The sequence below is a fragment of the Chionomys nivalis genome, chromosome 10, assembly GCF_950005125.1.
Source record: "Chionomys nivalis chromosome 10, mChiNiv1.1, whole genome shotgun sequence".
In the NCBI taxonomy this organism is placed as follows: domain Eukaryota; kingdom Metazoa; phylum Chordata; class Mammalia; order Rodentia; family Cricetidae; genus Chionomys; species Chionomys nivalis.
The window spans coordinates 50,178,851-50,196,223 of NC_080095.1; the positions used below are offsets into that span (position 1 = coordinate 50,178,851).

The 17,373-nt window shown below is 40.6% G+C and overlaps 1 protein-coding gene across 3 annotated transcripts in view; it reads right to left on the reverse strand.

The window, feature by feature from the left end:
• The window catches only part of Syt16 (synaptotagmin 16), a 246,924-nt gene that overhangs the window by 90,476 nt on the left and 139,075 nt on the right, over window positions 1-17,373 (reverse strand). The window contains exon 2 of one of the 3 annotated variants that reach the window (XM_057782914.1): window positions 4,596-5,426. The exons of the other annotated variants lie outside the window; for them this stretch is intronic. Coding sequence (XP_057638897.1) covers window positions 4,596-5,118 — 523 coding nt within the window. The 5' untranslated portion in view covers window positions 5,119-5,426. The remainder of the gene's footprint in view (window positions 1-4,595; window positions 5,427-17,373) is intronic. 3 annotated transcript variants of the gene reach the window in all.

The window sequence follows — 17,373 nt, forward strand, 5'->3', positions numbered from 1 at the left end:
TGAAACACTTACACAATTCATTGAACTTAGAGAAGTAGAGCTAATGCCTACCAAAAGCCTTCACCCCTACAAACTAGTGTTCATGGTACTGGAAGATACTCTGCATGCTACCAAAGGTAAAAGGTAAACACCAGCCTAGCCACAAACCATTTGATCTATAAGAATGACATGCCTCAAAGATACACTGGTACAATAATGGCACAAAGCTTGTGGGAATAACCAACCAATGCCTGATTTGATTTAATGCCTACTCCATGAGATGGAAAACACTTATCCAATGCTGTTTGGGTGGCGAGGAATCTGAGACTAGATAGGCAAGTGGCCTAGGGGAAAGCTAAATACTACTATACTGTTTGAGGAGCATAGCAGTAAAACAACTCCAATGACATTTTGTTCTGCTCATAGATCAGTTCTTTGTTCAGCCATCATAAGAAAACCTTTCTCCTGTGGATGGGAATGAGTACAGAAAGCCCTGTCAAACACTATGTCAAAACAGACCTTGGAACACTCAGCCCTAAAAGGGATTCCTCCATCAAATCCCTTTCCTTGTAGAACTCTGAAGAGGAGGAGGTAGAAAGACTGTAAAACCCAGAGAATATGGAGGGCTCCAAGGAATCAAGGCCTTCTAGAACAAAGGACTTAGGAACTTAGGAGAGACTGTGTCAGCATGCACAAGGCCTATGGATCTGCACCAGATGAGGTCCCAGGGATGAAAGAAGTGGACACGTGCCCCCAATCCCTAACGCACAAGCTATCTGCAATTGATAGTTAATTGTAAACGAAAAATTAGTTTTCTCCTAGGGAGTCTCACTGGGGAAACAAACTACTCTTAATGGTAGGTCCCATACCCAGCAATAGATGGTCAAAACAAAATGACATCAATAGCATCTTTGGAGGCTCTTTATCTCATAATGTTACATCAAGGCAAGACTTTGTGCTTTGTTTTGTTTTTCTATACTATATATCTTTTGCATGTATATCATAGCTTCCAGTTTGGGATTTTTAGGGGATTCCTGAGAGTGCAAACCTGTATGTCTCTGCATCTATATATGTTTATTGTGCGTTTTAGGACTTGTTTCCTTGTTTGTTTTTTCAAATTCTCATTTGTTTTTTATTTGTCACATCTTTTTATTATTATTCTTTGGATAGTTAATTTGTTTTCTAAGGAGAGACAGAAAGGGTGTGGATCCAACTGGTAAAGGATATGGGGAAGGGACTGGGAGGCCTGGGGGAGGGGAAACCATAAGCAGAGTATATTGCATGAAAAGTTCTATTTTCAATAAAGAAAAGATATTTTGAGGTACTGGTTCAAAGCTGTCACAGTAGGTGACAAGCCATACATCAGACCCCTTTCGCAGTATTAATGAAAATCTTCTTCAGAATGTCTGACCACAGTGGTTCTCTGTGTGCACTGCTGGACTTTCCTTGCAGCCCTGAGACATCCCAGACAGCTCCATCCCTCCTTTTTGGGTGTCACCTTACTATCGTGGTGTTGCCACTATCTCTATGCACAGCCTGATGTTTTCCAGCAATGTTGAAAACATTCGCCTGCCTTCTGTGTCCTCTACCATGAATTTCCTAGTATATGTGACCTTCTAAGACCCCTGCAGGCAGAATTAAGATTTTCTTTGTACTGCCATATAGCTCCAAGCACATTTAAGCTACGTACATTGTTCCTCTGTGTCTTTAATGCCTGCGTACCCATCTGTGTTCACATCTGATCCTCATGTTAGCTGCAAACCCAGTGAGTGGAGATTGTATTTTCAGTTTTCCTATCATTCCTACAAGAATCTTGCGATGACAATTCATCCTTTTGGTTTTTAAAGAGTTATTTGAATTATTTAGAGTTGAATCAGAAATAATACCATCCTTAGTATCAAGTAATAAAAATGAAAATAAAAAGAATGCTTGTCGATTATGTTCAAGGCTCTGGGTTTCATCCATAGTACCACAAAAGGATCCCTGATGACAATACATGAAAATGTCATTTAAAACACTAGCCAGTCCAATTCATCAATGAATGAAAGCAATAACATAGCACAACCAGAACGATCTTCTGCAAGCTACATCAGACTAATTCAACAGCTCAAAGTTAATCAATACAACTCACTGCAATGCAGCAAAAAAGACGGCTGATGTGGATTTTCCAGTTTGGCCAAAGACTGTTTAACCAAATTCGATATTCTCTTTTGACAAAACAAAAAACAAAAAAACAAAAAACAGGAACTTCTTTAACCTGTGTCTAGCCTTGAAGTAGACATGAAAGCTTTATGCTAAGTTAAGGACGAAGACAAGAAAGTACACACCCGCCACTCTTGTTAACGTGGTAATAGAGAGACTGTCCAATGTAATCAGACAAGAAAAAGAATCTTAGAAGGAAATAAAACTCGTGAAAAGTGAACTATCCCTCGGCAGACAAAACAATTAACGAACTACTGCATGCATCCAACGTCACAGGATTCAACAACATAAAGGGTCATTAAGAGGGGCAGCTCTCACACATGTGACAGTAAATAAAAGGAGCCAGATTTGAAAGGGCACAAAATCCACCTTTTCATTTAGACGGCATTCTAAAAACACTAAGAGTTAGTAGAGCCAGAAAAACAAAAACAGTATCAAGTCATGTTTGCCACAATCTGGAGGTAAAGGATGCCTACAGAAAGCTGTGCAGGGATTCTTTGCGGTGGTGAGATTGCATTATGCCTTACTCATGATGACAAGATACTCTGAACAGTAGCAAAACAGAAGACTAAGGTGAATTTCATCTTATGTAAATTGTATCGTAATAGGGAATAAAGAATATATAAACTCTAAGATCAGACCTCCCAAACTCTGCTTCTTCCCAAATGTAGAACTTAGGTTATATTCTGCAAGTATAAAAGGAAAATGAGAGTGGCTGCACTCAGAGGGATCAGTTTGCCTTCTGCCCCATCCTGCCTCACAGCTAACATGGAGCTCACCATCGTGGGTACAATGGAGAAGTCACATCATGGTCTTTATCATCTGACTCGAAGGTTGGGTTTAATTAATGTTGGTATTCAGATTTCACAGTTATAAAATTAACCAAAAAAATCACTGTTGAGTATCTGTTAAGACAAATTCACATTAATTTCAAATACAATTAAAATTAGGCAAGAATTTTCTAAAATCAGAATACAATTTCAACTCAAATCTAAAATTCAACCAAATATTTCACAAATAATTTTTTAAATGACTCAGAACTGTGGTCATTTATATTTAGTCTTTGAGAAGGAATATTAGCCTGTCTGACTTTACCAGTTTAACAAATAAGAGTCAAGAGAGCATTGTGGGGGTAGAGGCAGGGCTCAGTCAATAAACTGCTTGCTATTGAAGCACAATGACCCGAGTCTGGATTCCCAGAACCCATGCAAAAAGCTGGGTACAGTCAGTGTGTATTTATAATCCTGGTATTGGGGCAGGCAGTGGCAGGAGGATTCAAGGACTTGCTGACCAGCTAGTCTAGCTGAATAGACAAACTCCAGCTTCAATGAAAGACCGTTTCAAAAAAAAAAAAAAAGATGGAAAGCAATTGAGGAAGGTATTCGATATCTGAACATCACATGCACAAGCCTCTCTCTCTCTCTCTCAACACTCTCTCAAGCTCACACACAAGAGAAGAAAGTGCTGCAAAAGGCATAGGATACTTTTGTTTTCTTAAACACCAAGATCCCCTATGTCTGGTAAAATCCTCCCTGAATACCATGACACTAGAAGGAATCATCGAAAATGAAAAAGACAATATGGTATCCCAGAAATGTTGGCTCCCTCCAACAAGAAAGGAAGTCATGACTTTGTCTGGGTATAAATAATCAACTAATATGTGTGGACTGTGTATGCACACATACATACATGTCCCACCCCCTCACCTCAGCCTATCTCTGTCTACTAGCCAGGTAGGATGACCTCTCTATGGGTTAGAACTGTGGAAAAATTATGCTAACACACACGCCTATAGCTTTCCCAGAGGTAATTACATTTATATCATATCCACTCTGCTCAGTTCTGAGAACATAAAGCGTCATAGGCAACTTTTATTAACTGCATCCTTATCATTCCAGGCTAAAAGCAAATGAAGCCAACCCATGTCAAAGCTCTCCCATCTACTGTCATCTCGCATCATGTCCCAGTGAGCCGCTGAGAGAAGTATTCTTGGAGTGTTATCAACTACAAATCCTGCAACGAGCATGGCTGTTTGCACAGGATTTCACACTGAATATTATAGTAACATCTAGAAATTCCTAACCTAGAGGGAAGGGGGAAAAAGAACATTTTAAAAGATATTTTAAAAACCATGGCATGTGCACGGGGACTTCTCCAGCAGAACCCTCGGATTCATTTTAAGCTTTTCACTTGCTCACAACTATTATTTTGAAATATGGAGCCCAAACATGGATCTTGTAAAGCCCCATAGAACAAAAATATTCCTGTGGATTGTATCTCTCAATCAGAAGCCAGGATGAGGGGATGTGTAAGCGGCAGAGAAAAAGTAAAATCAATGTGATATTTAAAAGCAAATCAAATTAAAACTATATAAGGTGTCAAGAGCACGGAGACAATGGTACTGAATAGCTTACCTTGCTTTTCTCCATCGACTTTTTCTAAAGAGCCAGGGAGCTGGGTATCAAAGCCAAGCTGGAGGCCACATCTCGGCCTCTCAAAGTCACGTTCTTCCTCTGCAATAGAAGAAAGCGTGTGCAGGGACTTCGGGCCAGCTGGGATCGGATCGGGCCACTGGTGTGTGGTAGAGCATGAGTCTTTGGCTTGTTGATCAAGTCTGGGACTTGCCGTACTGCCAGAGTCCTGAAGGTCACTATTAGAGCGGGAGAAATGGTCCTCTTCAAGAAACAGGGAGCTTGCCTCCTCTGAATTCCCATCACTGCCCTGCTCTCCATCTTCAAAGTAGGTTTCTTGAAACTTAGTATCCTCCAAGTCCTGGTCTGGCTTGTCACTCAACGCCGAATCCTGTTTGCTTAGAAGAACCAGCGACGCCGACAGTGCATCGCCTGCTTGCTGAAGAGCTTCATAAACCCGGGAGAGCCAGGAAGACAAAGGCTGAAAGAAGTTCTGGGCATCCTGAGATGCCATGGCCAACACCATGGCCAACTACCTCACGTGTATGGAGTCCACTCTTTCGGTTCCTCCAGAACTCGGGGCTCACGTGAAATACAGAACAAGCATGATGAGAAATTTGAGGTCTCTCTTTTAGAACATGCAAAACCTTATTAATACACACATAAAGAAAATATGCGCAGTACGTGAGCACTGTTGGCTGTAACTAAAACCAGGCAGCATGCCAGTTCCTGCGCCAAGGTCTATGGAGTAGGTCTTTGCAGGGGACAGAGCAACTGTGTTTGATAGGGTAGTCTCTTAATGGCTGGGAACATTTCACTCTCAACAATTCTCGGCTGAAACAGAGGAAAGACATGCTTGCACCCGTTAAAGTCACAACTACAGACCCATCACCAGATACCTATAGCCAATGTCAGTTAGCATTGGGGGGAGGGGAACAAAGAAACTTTATATTGAACTCTTATGGTGGCTAAATAAAAATCTAAACTGTAGGTTCTCCCCATGTCTGTACACCTCCTCAGGCTCACACACAACCTCCATTAGCACTAATGGATTCTAGTCACACGGGCCAAGAGAAGCCTGATCCCCAGAGATCAGCTTAACACTGTGGACAGGGTAAAGGAATCCATAGAAACAGCCAGTTCGGCATGACTCTTCAAAATGCAAGAAATGCTGGAGGTTTCGTGAACAAACATGCAGAGCCCAGAGAGCTAAGGAAGAGGCATCTCTGTTTTGTGACACAAAGGTTTATCCTCTCAAAGGAAATGTGTGTCTGCAATGTAAAAGCTTCCAACAAATCTTAAAATAGAGTTTTACAGTTTTATGCAATCTCTAGAAATGATGCCTAGTCTTGGGGAGAAATCACTGAAAATATGTGCATGGCAAATGGATCATCCAGCTTCCTGTAGATAGATCGTTGATATCCTGTGCCTTTGACTGTGTCCCCATCTCCAAAGTTAGCCCTCTGCAACTGTGGGTCTTCTGAAACATACTTGGTAAGATTCATAAGCTGAAAGAGGTAACGCATGGGCATTCATAGAACATGACACTGTGAGGACCAAATAGCATATACCTATGCTTTTATACTCACGTGAAAACACACACCTAGGTAGTTTTATGCATATACATGGGTGTGGGTATCTCTCTGCAATCACGGTGTAGGGTAAATGTTTCTTTGATAGCAACATCTTCCCTCAGAATCACTCCATTCCTGAAGTTTCATCCCTCTTGATCTCAGTCTTTAGCACAACTGCTTATATTCTCTTGAAAATAATTTGTTAGTGGCTCAGATCCACCGATTGACTCAGTAAACAAGTAATAAATACTGACTAAATACCTATTAAGGACTGGGCATAATGCCAGGTGTAAGGTAACCCTGAGACCACTGTCCTCATGGAACCTGCATTTCAGTTAAATGGAAACTGAGGTCTCTACATTCTCCTCTAAAAGTGAATAATTCAAGGTTAACGTTGCAGCTCTTGTCTTCCTCTAATGGCTTACTTGCGACCACTCTTTGTCCCATTCCTTCTCCTCATTCCCCCTTATACTCACCTGCTGGGAAGGCTAACCCATCTTTTTTTTTCCTTTGGCTGGCTTTGGTTTCTTTGGTTTGATTAGTTGGTACATTGGGTGGTTGGTTGGTTTGAGAGAGTTTCATGTATCCTGGGCTGATCTTCAACTTGCTATATAGCCAACGATGACCTTGAACCTGTGATACTATTGTCTTTATATCCTGAGTTCTAAGATTACAGACATGCAAAACTGTACTTTGTTTATATGGTACTGGGACCAAAGTCGAGGTTTCTGCATTCTAGGAAGCATGCTACCAACTGAATTATTTTCATTTTAAACTCCACTTTAATTTTAAACTTTTATAAACTCAAAATAAACATCTCTAGCCCTTCGCTTGCTCCTTCTTTTCTTACTCTTGTCATAAATCCAAGTCAGCAGTGCTAACTTTGGTAGTTCAGAGCCATCTAATAAACTAAGAAAGCACACAAAAGTCTAGGTTGGCTGCAGGAATAAGTCTGGCCAAGACTTCTGTATTTCTGTTATCTTCCTTGGAGGACCCAACCCCTATTAAAGGGTAATATTTTAAGAAAAAAATCTGATGTAAGGAAACAGATACGCATTAATGTGCCACACTAAAATCTTCAATTCAGTTATTTCAAACCCAGTATGTCACTTTGCTGCAGGGATTCAGCTCTTGCGTCACAGGACCACATGACTGTGACTCTCTCTTCAACACACTCCCCTCTCTTCCTTCCAGCCAATCCACCATTAGCTTTTGCTCTCCAGCTATTGTCTTGTCCAAGTTCCCATTCTCTCCTATCACTCACCTGGTTTGTGTCAATCTCTTGGTTTTCCCAGCTCCCATGGAACCCTCTGTTCCCCACAGCCTGACTTTCATTTGGATTTACTGCGTCTCTATCCCTGCAATGGAGGCCCCATGGAGAGTGGAGGCCATCTATTTTGTTCTCAGTGCCTAGAATTGTCCTGAACACAGGGGAAGCAAATCAACAAATACAGTCAGAAATCTCATTAGAATCAGGTCTGGAACAGTGCTCAGTGGAAGTTACTGACTCAGTCATGTTGTTGCATTTATGAATAAAACCTACACAGAGCTGTCATGGGAATCTTCCGGGGTGTTAGTCTACAAATTTCCTATTTAGTACATTATCTTGTCAGCATTTGCTCTTGTCACCCAGTTCCACAACCCACCATTTTGGGTTGCCTTCGCTGCTGCTTGGATGACTTCATTTATTTTACTTTTGACCCAGAAAGTATTTTGCCTAAGCAAAAGCACTCCAGGGTGATAGAGACCTGGAAGGCCTCTCCGAGAAATCAGTGACTTTAACCATCTTTTCCTGTCCTTACAATTCATATAACCCCACTTTTCATCCCAATGGAATGTCCAGCTAACCATAGGCCGGCCCCAGAGAAACTGCTGGAGTGAGAACTCAGCCATTCCTTATCTCCCCTCACTGTGAGGTTTTATATGTCAGTCATGCTGATACACTGAGAATTTCCATAAGTCACCTCAATTTTTCCTGATTTTTATTTGTTTATCCCAGATGTCTTCATACCTGGCCTGCCTCACTTTTTCCATTGAAACTCTTATGTCTTTCTCTGCTAATTCTTCATCTATAACTAAAGACATGGCCTCAGAGTACTCAGAATATGTCTTTATGTTATAAAATTACATTTATTTGTCAATATTCTTCTGATGGGTTGGTAGTCCACAAGTTTGAGAAGTATTTTTATAGCTTACAATTCCAGAATCCATATAAGGCAGGAGGAGCTCTGACAGGTTGGTTGTATGGATGGATGTATTGATGGGTAGAGATGGATAGGTGAATGGCATGGGTGGGTAGATGCATGGATGGATAGAGAGGTAGGGATGTGTGTGTAGGGATGAGTGGATAGATGGTGGGCTACTGGGTGGATGGGTGGATGAGTGTGTGGATGAAGGTTCTAGTGAAAATGCTTAACACCAAATGGTCTTGATTCTATCATTTATCATCATCTGTAAAATGGGATTCCCTTAGTCTATCAGTTCCTTTCATCTCTAAAATTCAGGAAGGTATCAAATATGCCAAATAGCATAGTCGCTGAGGCTGGATGTATTAAGGATATGTCAGCATACAAGAGTTCCGCAATAGCCCAGAATGGAGTATAACAAAGGTTTGTTTATTTGGGGGCAAACTCACAGGAAAAGTAGCAATCCACAGTCCTCTGTGCACTAGGAACTGGAACCAAATCCAGCAGCCAAGAGTCCTGCTCATGCTTTTTGTCTGCCTTTATAGTACATGAGACCATACCCAAAGTGGGCCATTTCTTAAAGGCTATTGGCTGAAGGAGTTCCCACAGCAAGAATAAAATTGCCTTTTCAGGAATGAGTTCTAAATCTTTGTTAATTTGATAATATGATAATTAGCTGTCATGCTATCTCAAAAACAATGCAAAGGAGACCAAATCTCTATCGAAATATTGGGGGAAATGCCTTGTTGTTGTATTCGAGAACGCTGAAAAGGAACAGAACCTGTGTCTGTAAACTACTGAGTTGGTAATACTGGGCCATAAACCTAAACCCAAAGGATATCAGTTCAGACAAAGCAGTCATGGGGATGTTTTTAAATAAATATCAACTTGATTGAGCGGGCCCACCAAGGGTGATGCAAATGTGTATTTATGGTTCTATTTCTTTGGAGTACTTTCTTATATCTGGTGAGAAGATGGCATGACTCCTGGTCAGATGAATATGTGGGGAAGAAACAGAGACAGGCCGGGGGGTGGAGTGAGACAGCTTTATTACGTTACTGTGATGAAACACTGTAAATAAAAGCAAGCTGGGCAGAAAAGGGTTGGTTCGAGTTAAACTGTAAGATCCCAGGTCATAATCCATATAAAAGGAAGTCATACCAACAGCTCGGGTGGGAATGAGAAGCAAAAACCACAGATTTGTTTGCTGGCTCCCTCACGCTGGCCTGCTCCAGCTCACTCATTCATGCTCAGGCTTAGCTAGCTCCCTTAGACAGGTCAGGACTATCTTCCCAGTCAATGCCCTCTCCCACTGGGCTGGGGCTTCCTGTATCAATAAGCCCATTAGCTCAGGCTTTGTATTAACTAACTGTTATATCTTAAATTAACCCATTTCTATTATTCTGTGAATCACCACACGGCTGTGACCTACCATAAACGTTCTGGCATCCTTCTCCTTCGGCAACTTCATAGTGTCTCTATGACTCTGCCTACTCTCTCTATATATCTCTGTTGAGATTTCCCACCTGGCTTTATTCTGCCATGCCATAGGCTAAAGCAGCTTCTTTATTACCCAATGGTAGTAAAACATATTCACAGCATACAGAGGGGAATCCCACATCGTGTATGCATGAGAGAGTGCTGTGAGCATATGTAAAACACATGAGTTCTTGTTGCAGGGTGTCCGAGAAGGTTTATTACCTCTCAAAGTACTCAGAATCATCTAGAGATCTAAAGACAAAGAACAAATGATAGCTGAAAAGAAAAGGGAAGCCATTGGTGTATTCCCAAGGAGTGTATTTTTGAAATCCTACTTTAATTAGAATTTTGCTTTAATTGTAATGGTAGTTAATTGAACTATGGTCATTTTAAATATAGAACATTACTAAGCAGAAGGCAATAAATTTGTTTCCATATAGGACACCTATGAAATCCTTGAGTTATACGCTTCTCATATATTTTTAAGATCTCCACCAAAGGCTATTGTGAACAGAGAATAAGAATGCTTATGTACCTATAGAGGCTATAAGTTAAATCTTTCTGACCTCCTTTTCCTATAATAACAGCTTCTTACAGCAAGCGAGAAGAGTTAGAATCTAAGGAACACCAGCTTGCAGAAAACCAGAAAAATCTATGATGGAAGTGTGTGTGCCTGTGTCATTTTTAAAGGTTGATGAGCACCTGGAGAAGAAACTACATTCTGAAAGGCAGGAAAAACATTTCCAACGGCACAGTTTCCAGGTAACCAAATCCTAAGTCAAAATCATATACAAATCTGCCTTCTGACACGTGTGGATGTTGAGCATTTGTTTGAAAGATAAGTTACCCTGTAAAAACCCTTCTCACTCTTCATGATTCACAGGACAATCTAAGGAAAAGTCAAGAATACCAGATTTATCTAGAGTGTCTCTTCACAGGCAGCTGTCAGATAGCTTCCTGGGTCTACAAAATGTAGTTATTTATTATTGACACACCAGCCTGGAAGCTAATTAAATCTACCATTATTAAACCTGATGAAGAAAGTCATTTTGAATTGCCTAAGAAGGTCTGGAAGATGAATAATGCATGTGGCGAAAATAAGAACTACAAAATAGGCTGCCGTCCAGCTTTCACAGTGTTCAGAAGTATCCACAGGTGTTTTCTTTTAAAAGCAAATTTGTTGTGTGGGTAGAAATACTTGCCATTGAAATGAAATGCTTTCTGAATCATTTGTCTAAGATATGTTGGCATCTTAACAAATATAAAAATGGAGTACTGGGGCAAGGGACATAGCTTAGTCACTGAAGAGCTCATCATTCAAGCCAAAGGTCATGAGTTCAATAACCCCACCAAGAGCCATGTGCAGCAACACATACTTGTAATCCCAGGGCTGAGGGGGTTACGAAGAGAGAATCCCAAGGGTTGCCTGACAGCCAGCCTAGCCAAACTGGTGCAGTTCAAATTCGGTGAGGGACCCAGTTTCAAAACATTAGGTGAAAAGCAATGGAGGAAGAATGGTCAGTGTTGACCTCTAGACTACAAGTGCCTTGTGTGCACATATACAAGCACATATACTCATACAGCACACACACAGCAAAAGGGGGGCTACCAAGGAGTCTTTATGCAATAATACAAATACAATACAGCCTCATTGTCATTGCATGGTCTTGGGCACACCTTTACTACTGGGCTTTGAGTTTGGGGAGGATGAACAGTGGATATAAATTGAAATGAACACTTCCTTATAATCAAATTACATATTTACCAGTTGATAATGAGAAGAGTGAGTCAGAAAGAAAGGGAGGGAGAAAGGGAGGAAAGGAGAGCACAGTTGTTTTAGAATCATACAAAGCAAGGCTGCCTTGAATCCACCCTTCAATTTTCCAAACCATGGACATGTAGCTGGACACATGTATGTTCTCATTCATAATGAAGAGATCATGACTTCTTATATTGTAATTCATCTTGTAAATTATATTACAGAACATTTTTAAACACACAGAAAGAATCCAGTATAAAACAAAGACCTAATACCAGGCATTCATTATGCTGAATTTTCTGGTGTTTTATAAGGTAAAATACATTAAATACTTACAATATTACTGATACTAGTATCTCAGAAAAGGGTATTTCCCTGATAAGTTACTGTACACGATATTTTTGAGGACTTACACAAATAAAAGCTATGTAAAAGATAATAGCTTCCTCCTTTTACAGATGAAAACACGGAGGCTCAGAAAGGGTCCATGCCTTGCAATGCTGTTTATTATCTGGATTAAGGAAAAGAAATGGTATTCCAGTTCTCTCCTGTTGAAAACAACTATTCTAAGCCTTCACAAAGGGCCCGTAAGACTGTGGCAATTCTAGACATGTTAAAAGTGGGACTGTTTTCCCAGGAAAAGGCAGATGTTGGTTCAGACTGAGATGTCTGTCTGGTTTTGTATTTTTCACATTGTTGGTCGGTTTGTTTGTCTGTTCATTTTTATGGAGTAGGGCGAGTGTGGAAATCAGAGGACAGCCTGCAGTGGTCAGTTTTCTCCTCCACGGGGATCCAGGGATCGGATACAAGCCATTAGGCTTGTGGCAAGCCTCTACCTGCCGAGCCCCTCTCCAGAACCTGACTTCCAATCTCATTCCCTTTCTGCTCAGCCTGTTTCACTCAAGGAAATCACTTAAACATGAAAACCGTTGCAACTGATTTTCCAAAATATAATAAAGTAAGAATACCTTCAGTTGCTCTCTAAGTCACAGGAGACTTCTGTTAAATTCCACTTCTATAAAGTAAATACCTTGGGGAATGCTTGAGCAGGACAATGTAAAACAAATTAGACTTAATTCAACTGAAATGCAAAGCTCCTCAAGGTTTGGGCCATTATGGTGGTGGCACCTTTTAAATACTCAGATTTCATAAGCCCATTGAGCATTTTTGAGTGTCTATTACAGCCAAGGAAATTTAAATGCACTCCATGGATACCCAGCGGCTGTAACACGAACAAAGTCCCCAGTGACTCCAGGGGGCTACTGAACCCAGCCTCAGAAACAATTTTCCAAAGAGACTGTCGCTGCTCTTAGAGAGAAACCCAGTTAAAGGAGTTAATATTTACCTTTTAAAGATTAAGCCTGGGGCTGGAGAGACGGCTCAGTGGGTAAGAGCACTGGCTGCTCTTCCAGAGGACCTGGGTTTGATCCCAATACCCACATGGTGGCTCACAACCATATGCAACTCCAGTTCCAGGGGCTCTGACCCTGTCGTCTGCCTTCTGACCTCTGCTGCCACCAGATATACATGTGGTGCACATATATATATAAATGCAGACAAAATATCCATATCTTTAAAATTCTAAAATAACTTTTAAAAAGTCAAAATGTGACTTGAGTGATTAGGATGACCTCCGGTTCAACAGCAAGGCACCCAGATCCCAAGGCCATTGGCAGACACATCAACAAGTCCCCGATGAAGGAGATTCAGGAATTTCAAATAGCATCCATAGAAAGGTGCAATATAATTGAGAGCTAATGAGATGAAATTGAGAAAAGAAAAAAATTAACAGGAATAACACCCAGATAAAGATACCAGACAGTTGATTTTTGTTCAAAGAAAAGAAAAGCATTTGTGTCATTTGGAAATACATTTTAGGCTCGAATATAAAGAGGAAATATGGAACTGTGATGATTGTAGCCCTCTTGAGACAGACTAAGCAAAACTCAGAATGCCAGCATTCTTCAGTTGTTAGCTGTAGAAGTAGCCAATGTGGAAAAAAAAAAAAAAGAAAGAAAGAGGTGACCACTTAGAATCTCACTGCTTGATACAATTGGTTCCTTTGCATATAAGAAATATGAAATTGCATGTGCTTGCAATTTACAGGGCTGCAATCACAATACACAGGAATCTAGTCATCATCTCAACAACTGCTAGTATATCTAGAATTGGTCACCCAGACCCACCCATTCTTCCTTCCTGAAATGGTCTTTGCCCCAGTACAGGCATCAGCTTAGTTCAAGTCAACTTGATTCCCACCCGTTCCACTAAGCAGCCCCTTCAATAGTCTCCCTACATTCACTTTCACCCCTTTCCCCAGGATGACTTCTAACATCTTTCCAAGACACATGCTTGATGAGACCACCTAGCATTTACAATAACGATGTCCTATTGTGATGGCTATTCTTGGTTGTCAACTGACTACATCTGGAACATACTAAAACCCAAGCAGCTGGATACACCACTGAGGAATTTTATTTTTAATTAAATTATCCAAAATGAGAAGAACCACTTTTAATCCAGATTTTTGAGGTGGGAGGATCTACCTTTCGTCTATACCACACCTTCTGCTGGCAGCCTATATAAAGGATGTGGAAGAAGGAAACTCTTGCTCTCATTCTTGCTGGTAAGTCCACTCCTTCACTGGCATTAGAGGACGCTTCTTCAGAATTCCGGTGTCTACTGGTGGCCAGCTGAGAAATACAGGCCTATACCTGAGACATACAGTGGGCTGAGCAACTACTGGATTCTTGGACCTTATGGTAGACAGCTACTGTTGGACTAATTGATCCTCAGCTTATAAGCCATTCTAATAAATATCCTTTGTGTATTTATTCATCCTATCTGTCCTGTTCCTCTAGAGAACCTTGGCTAATATACCCATCATTCTTACCATATGTCCTACTCCAGGGGACTCGGAAGGGAATCTCTGGTGCAGTCCTTTCCTGTCTACTCACTGTCTACACCTTCATCATCTACTCGGATCCTACAGCTCCTTCCCTGAAGCTCCCCTGCCTCTGGGATTCCCTCACTCCCACCCAAAAGCACCCAAAATCTCTTTGCTGTTCTCAGTTTACAGCTTTTCAGAATTCTTTTCCTTCTCCCTGAACCCAAACAAAATTAAGCCAGCCTAAAATACTCCCTCAGTGCACCTCTTTCTTAAAATAAACTTTGTTCCCTTTCTGCTACTCTTCCCCGCACCCCCTCATCCCTCCATCTGGTTCCTTTTCCATCTTACATAGCTGCCCTGTCTGCTCTCTTATCTCGTGTATTTTATTAGCCTCTGTTTCCCACCTCTCTAAAGATCGCCTGTTATCTTTTGATCTCCATTTTAGTTGCATGATATACATATGTAAATATACATGCATATGCACATATATGCAGATTCATGATTTTAAATCCAGTTTCTGTGTATACAAGGAAACAAGCAGTATTTCTCTTTCTGTAGTCCAGTGCTCCACTACTATGTATCTCCATATTTGTCTTTCTGAGTCTGGCTTACTTCATTAGATTCATTTATCTCCTCATCCGCCCATTTTCATGCAAATGCCATGCTTTCACTTTAGTTTATGAAGAATAAATTCCATCATGTGTATGCACCACTTTTTCTTTATCCATTCATACCCGCTGATGGGTGTCTAGTTTGGAAAAATGACGTATGGTGACAGAAACCACAATAGTAGATAGTCTATTGAGGGACTGACTCCATTTCCTGGCCGTGGTCAATAATGCAACAGCAAACATGGATAAACAAGTGTCTCTGTGGTATGCTGACTTTAAAGAGCTTTCAGTGTATACCAAAGAATGCTCTATATGACTAATATGTTGCTTCTACTTTAGGTTTTTTATTGTTTTGGTTTTTTAATTTCCATACTGAGTTTGATAATGGTTACAAAAGTTTGCTTTTCCCTAAAATGGCTGAAAGACACTTAAAGAAATGCTCAACATCCTTAGCCATCAGAGAAATGCAAATCAAAACAACTCTGAGATTCCATCTTACACCTGTAAGAATGGCCAAGATCAAAAACACTGATGACAGCTTATGTGGAAGAGGATGCAGAGGAAAGGGGACACTCCTCCATTGCTCGTGGGAGTACAAAGTTGTACAGCTGCTTCGGCTATCAGGATGGCAATTTCTCAGAAAGTTAGGAAACAACCTACCTCAAGACACAGCAATAGCGCAATAGCACTTTTGGGTATATACCCAAAGGATGTTCAATCATACTACAAGGACATGTGTTCAACTATGTTCATAGCAGCATTGCTTGTCATAGCCAAAATCTAGAAACAACCTAAATGCCCCTCAACCAAAAAATGGATAAGGAAAATGTGGTGCATTTACACAATGGAGTACTACACAGCAGAAAAAAATAATGACATCTTGAAACTTGTGGACAAATGGATGGATCTAGAAAACATCATATTGAGTGAGGTAACCCAGACTCAGGAAGGCAAATATCATATATATTCACTCATAAGTGGTTTTAGACATAAAGCAAAGAAAAACCAGCCTACAATTCACAATCCTAGAGAACCTAGATAATCAAGAGGACCCTAAGAGAGACATACATGGATCTAATCTACATGGGATATAGAAAAAGACAAGATCTCCCAAATAAACTGGAAGCATGGGGACCATGGGAAAGTGTAGAAAGGGGGAGGAGAGGAAGGAAGTGGAGCAGAGAAAAATATATAGCTCAATAAAAACAATAAATAAATAAATAAAAACAAAAGTTTGTATTCCCATCAGCAGTGTCTAAGAGCTCCTGTTTCCTATATTCTCACCAGTCTTTGTTCCCATTTGTTTTCTTGATGATACCCATTCTGATAGGGATTAGGTGGCATCTAAAGCAGTTTTAACTTGCATTTTCCTGATAACTAAAAATAATAGCATTTTGAAGGATTTTTTAGCCATTTTCTCACAATACCTCTTATTCTTAATAACACGTTTTATAGTTTGACAACATATAACTGTAGTTATACCTATGGTGGGTTATATATTTCTTTTCACATCTGTTTTCTTAAATAAATTAACATTAATAAATTCATAATAAATTGGAAGTCTGATAGCTGGTTGATTTTTCTTGTCTTTGTTATGTTATCAGCATGTAGCAGGGCACCTGATGGTCACAGGACAGACAATCAGTATTCCTGAATATTGAATGTACATAGCTACTGTGCTGGCTAGTTTCTTGTCAGCGTGACACAAGCTAGAGTCATGGGTGAAGAGGGAACCTTAACTGAGAAAGTGTCTCCATAAGACTATGCTCTGAGCAAGCCCATAGAGCATTTTCTTGATTAGCAATTGATGTGAGAGGGATGAGCCTCCTGTGACCGGTGCCACCCCTGGCCAGGTGGCCGTGGAGTACATGAGGAAGCTGGCCAGATGCACAAGGCCTGCACAGGTTTGATCCAAAAGAGGTTCCAGAACTAAGAGAAGGAAGTGGGTGTGAGATTCCACTCATACCCAAGAAGCTATCTGTGATGATGCCCACATGGAAAAATTAGTGTTATGCAATGGAGCTTCACTAGATACATTCACACACTTCAGAATAGGCTTTTTGCCCAGGAATCACTAATCGCTGGCCAATACAAAATAAACTCAATAGTATTTTTGTAGATATCTGTCTCATTTTGCATTGTTTGGCTTGGGGGGGGGGTGTCTTATTGGTCTTTTGTTTTCATATTTTAGTTTCTGTTTCTGTGGTTTTGGTGTGTGTGTGTTTTGTTGTTCATTTGGTTTTGGCTTTGTTTTTAAAGAGTGAAAAAGAACACAAAATTGG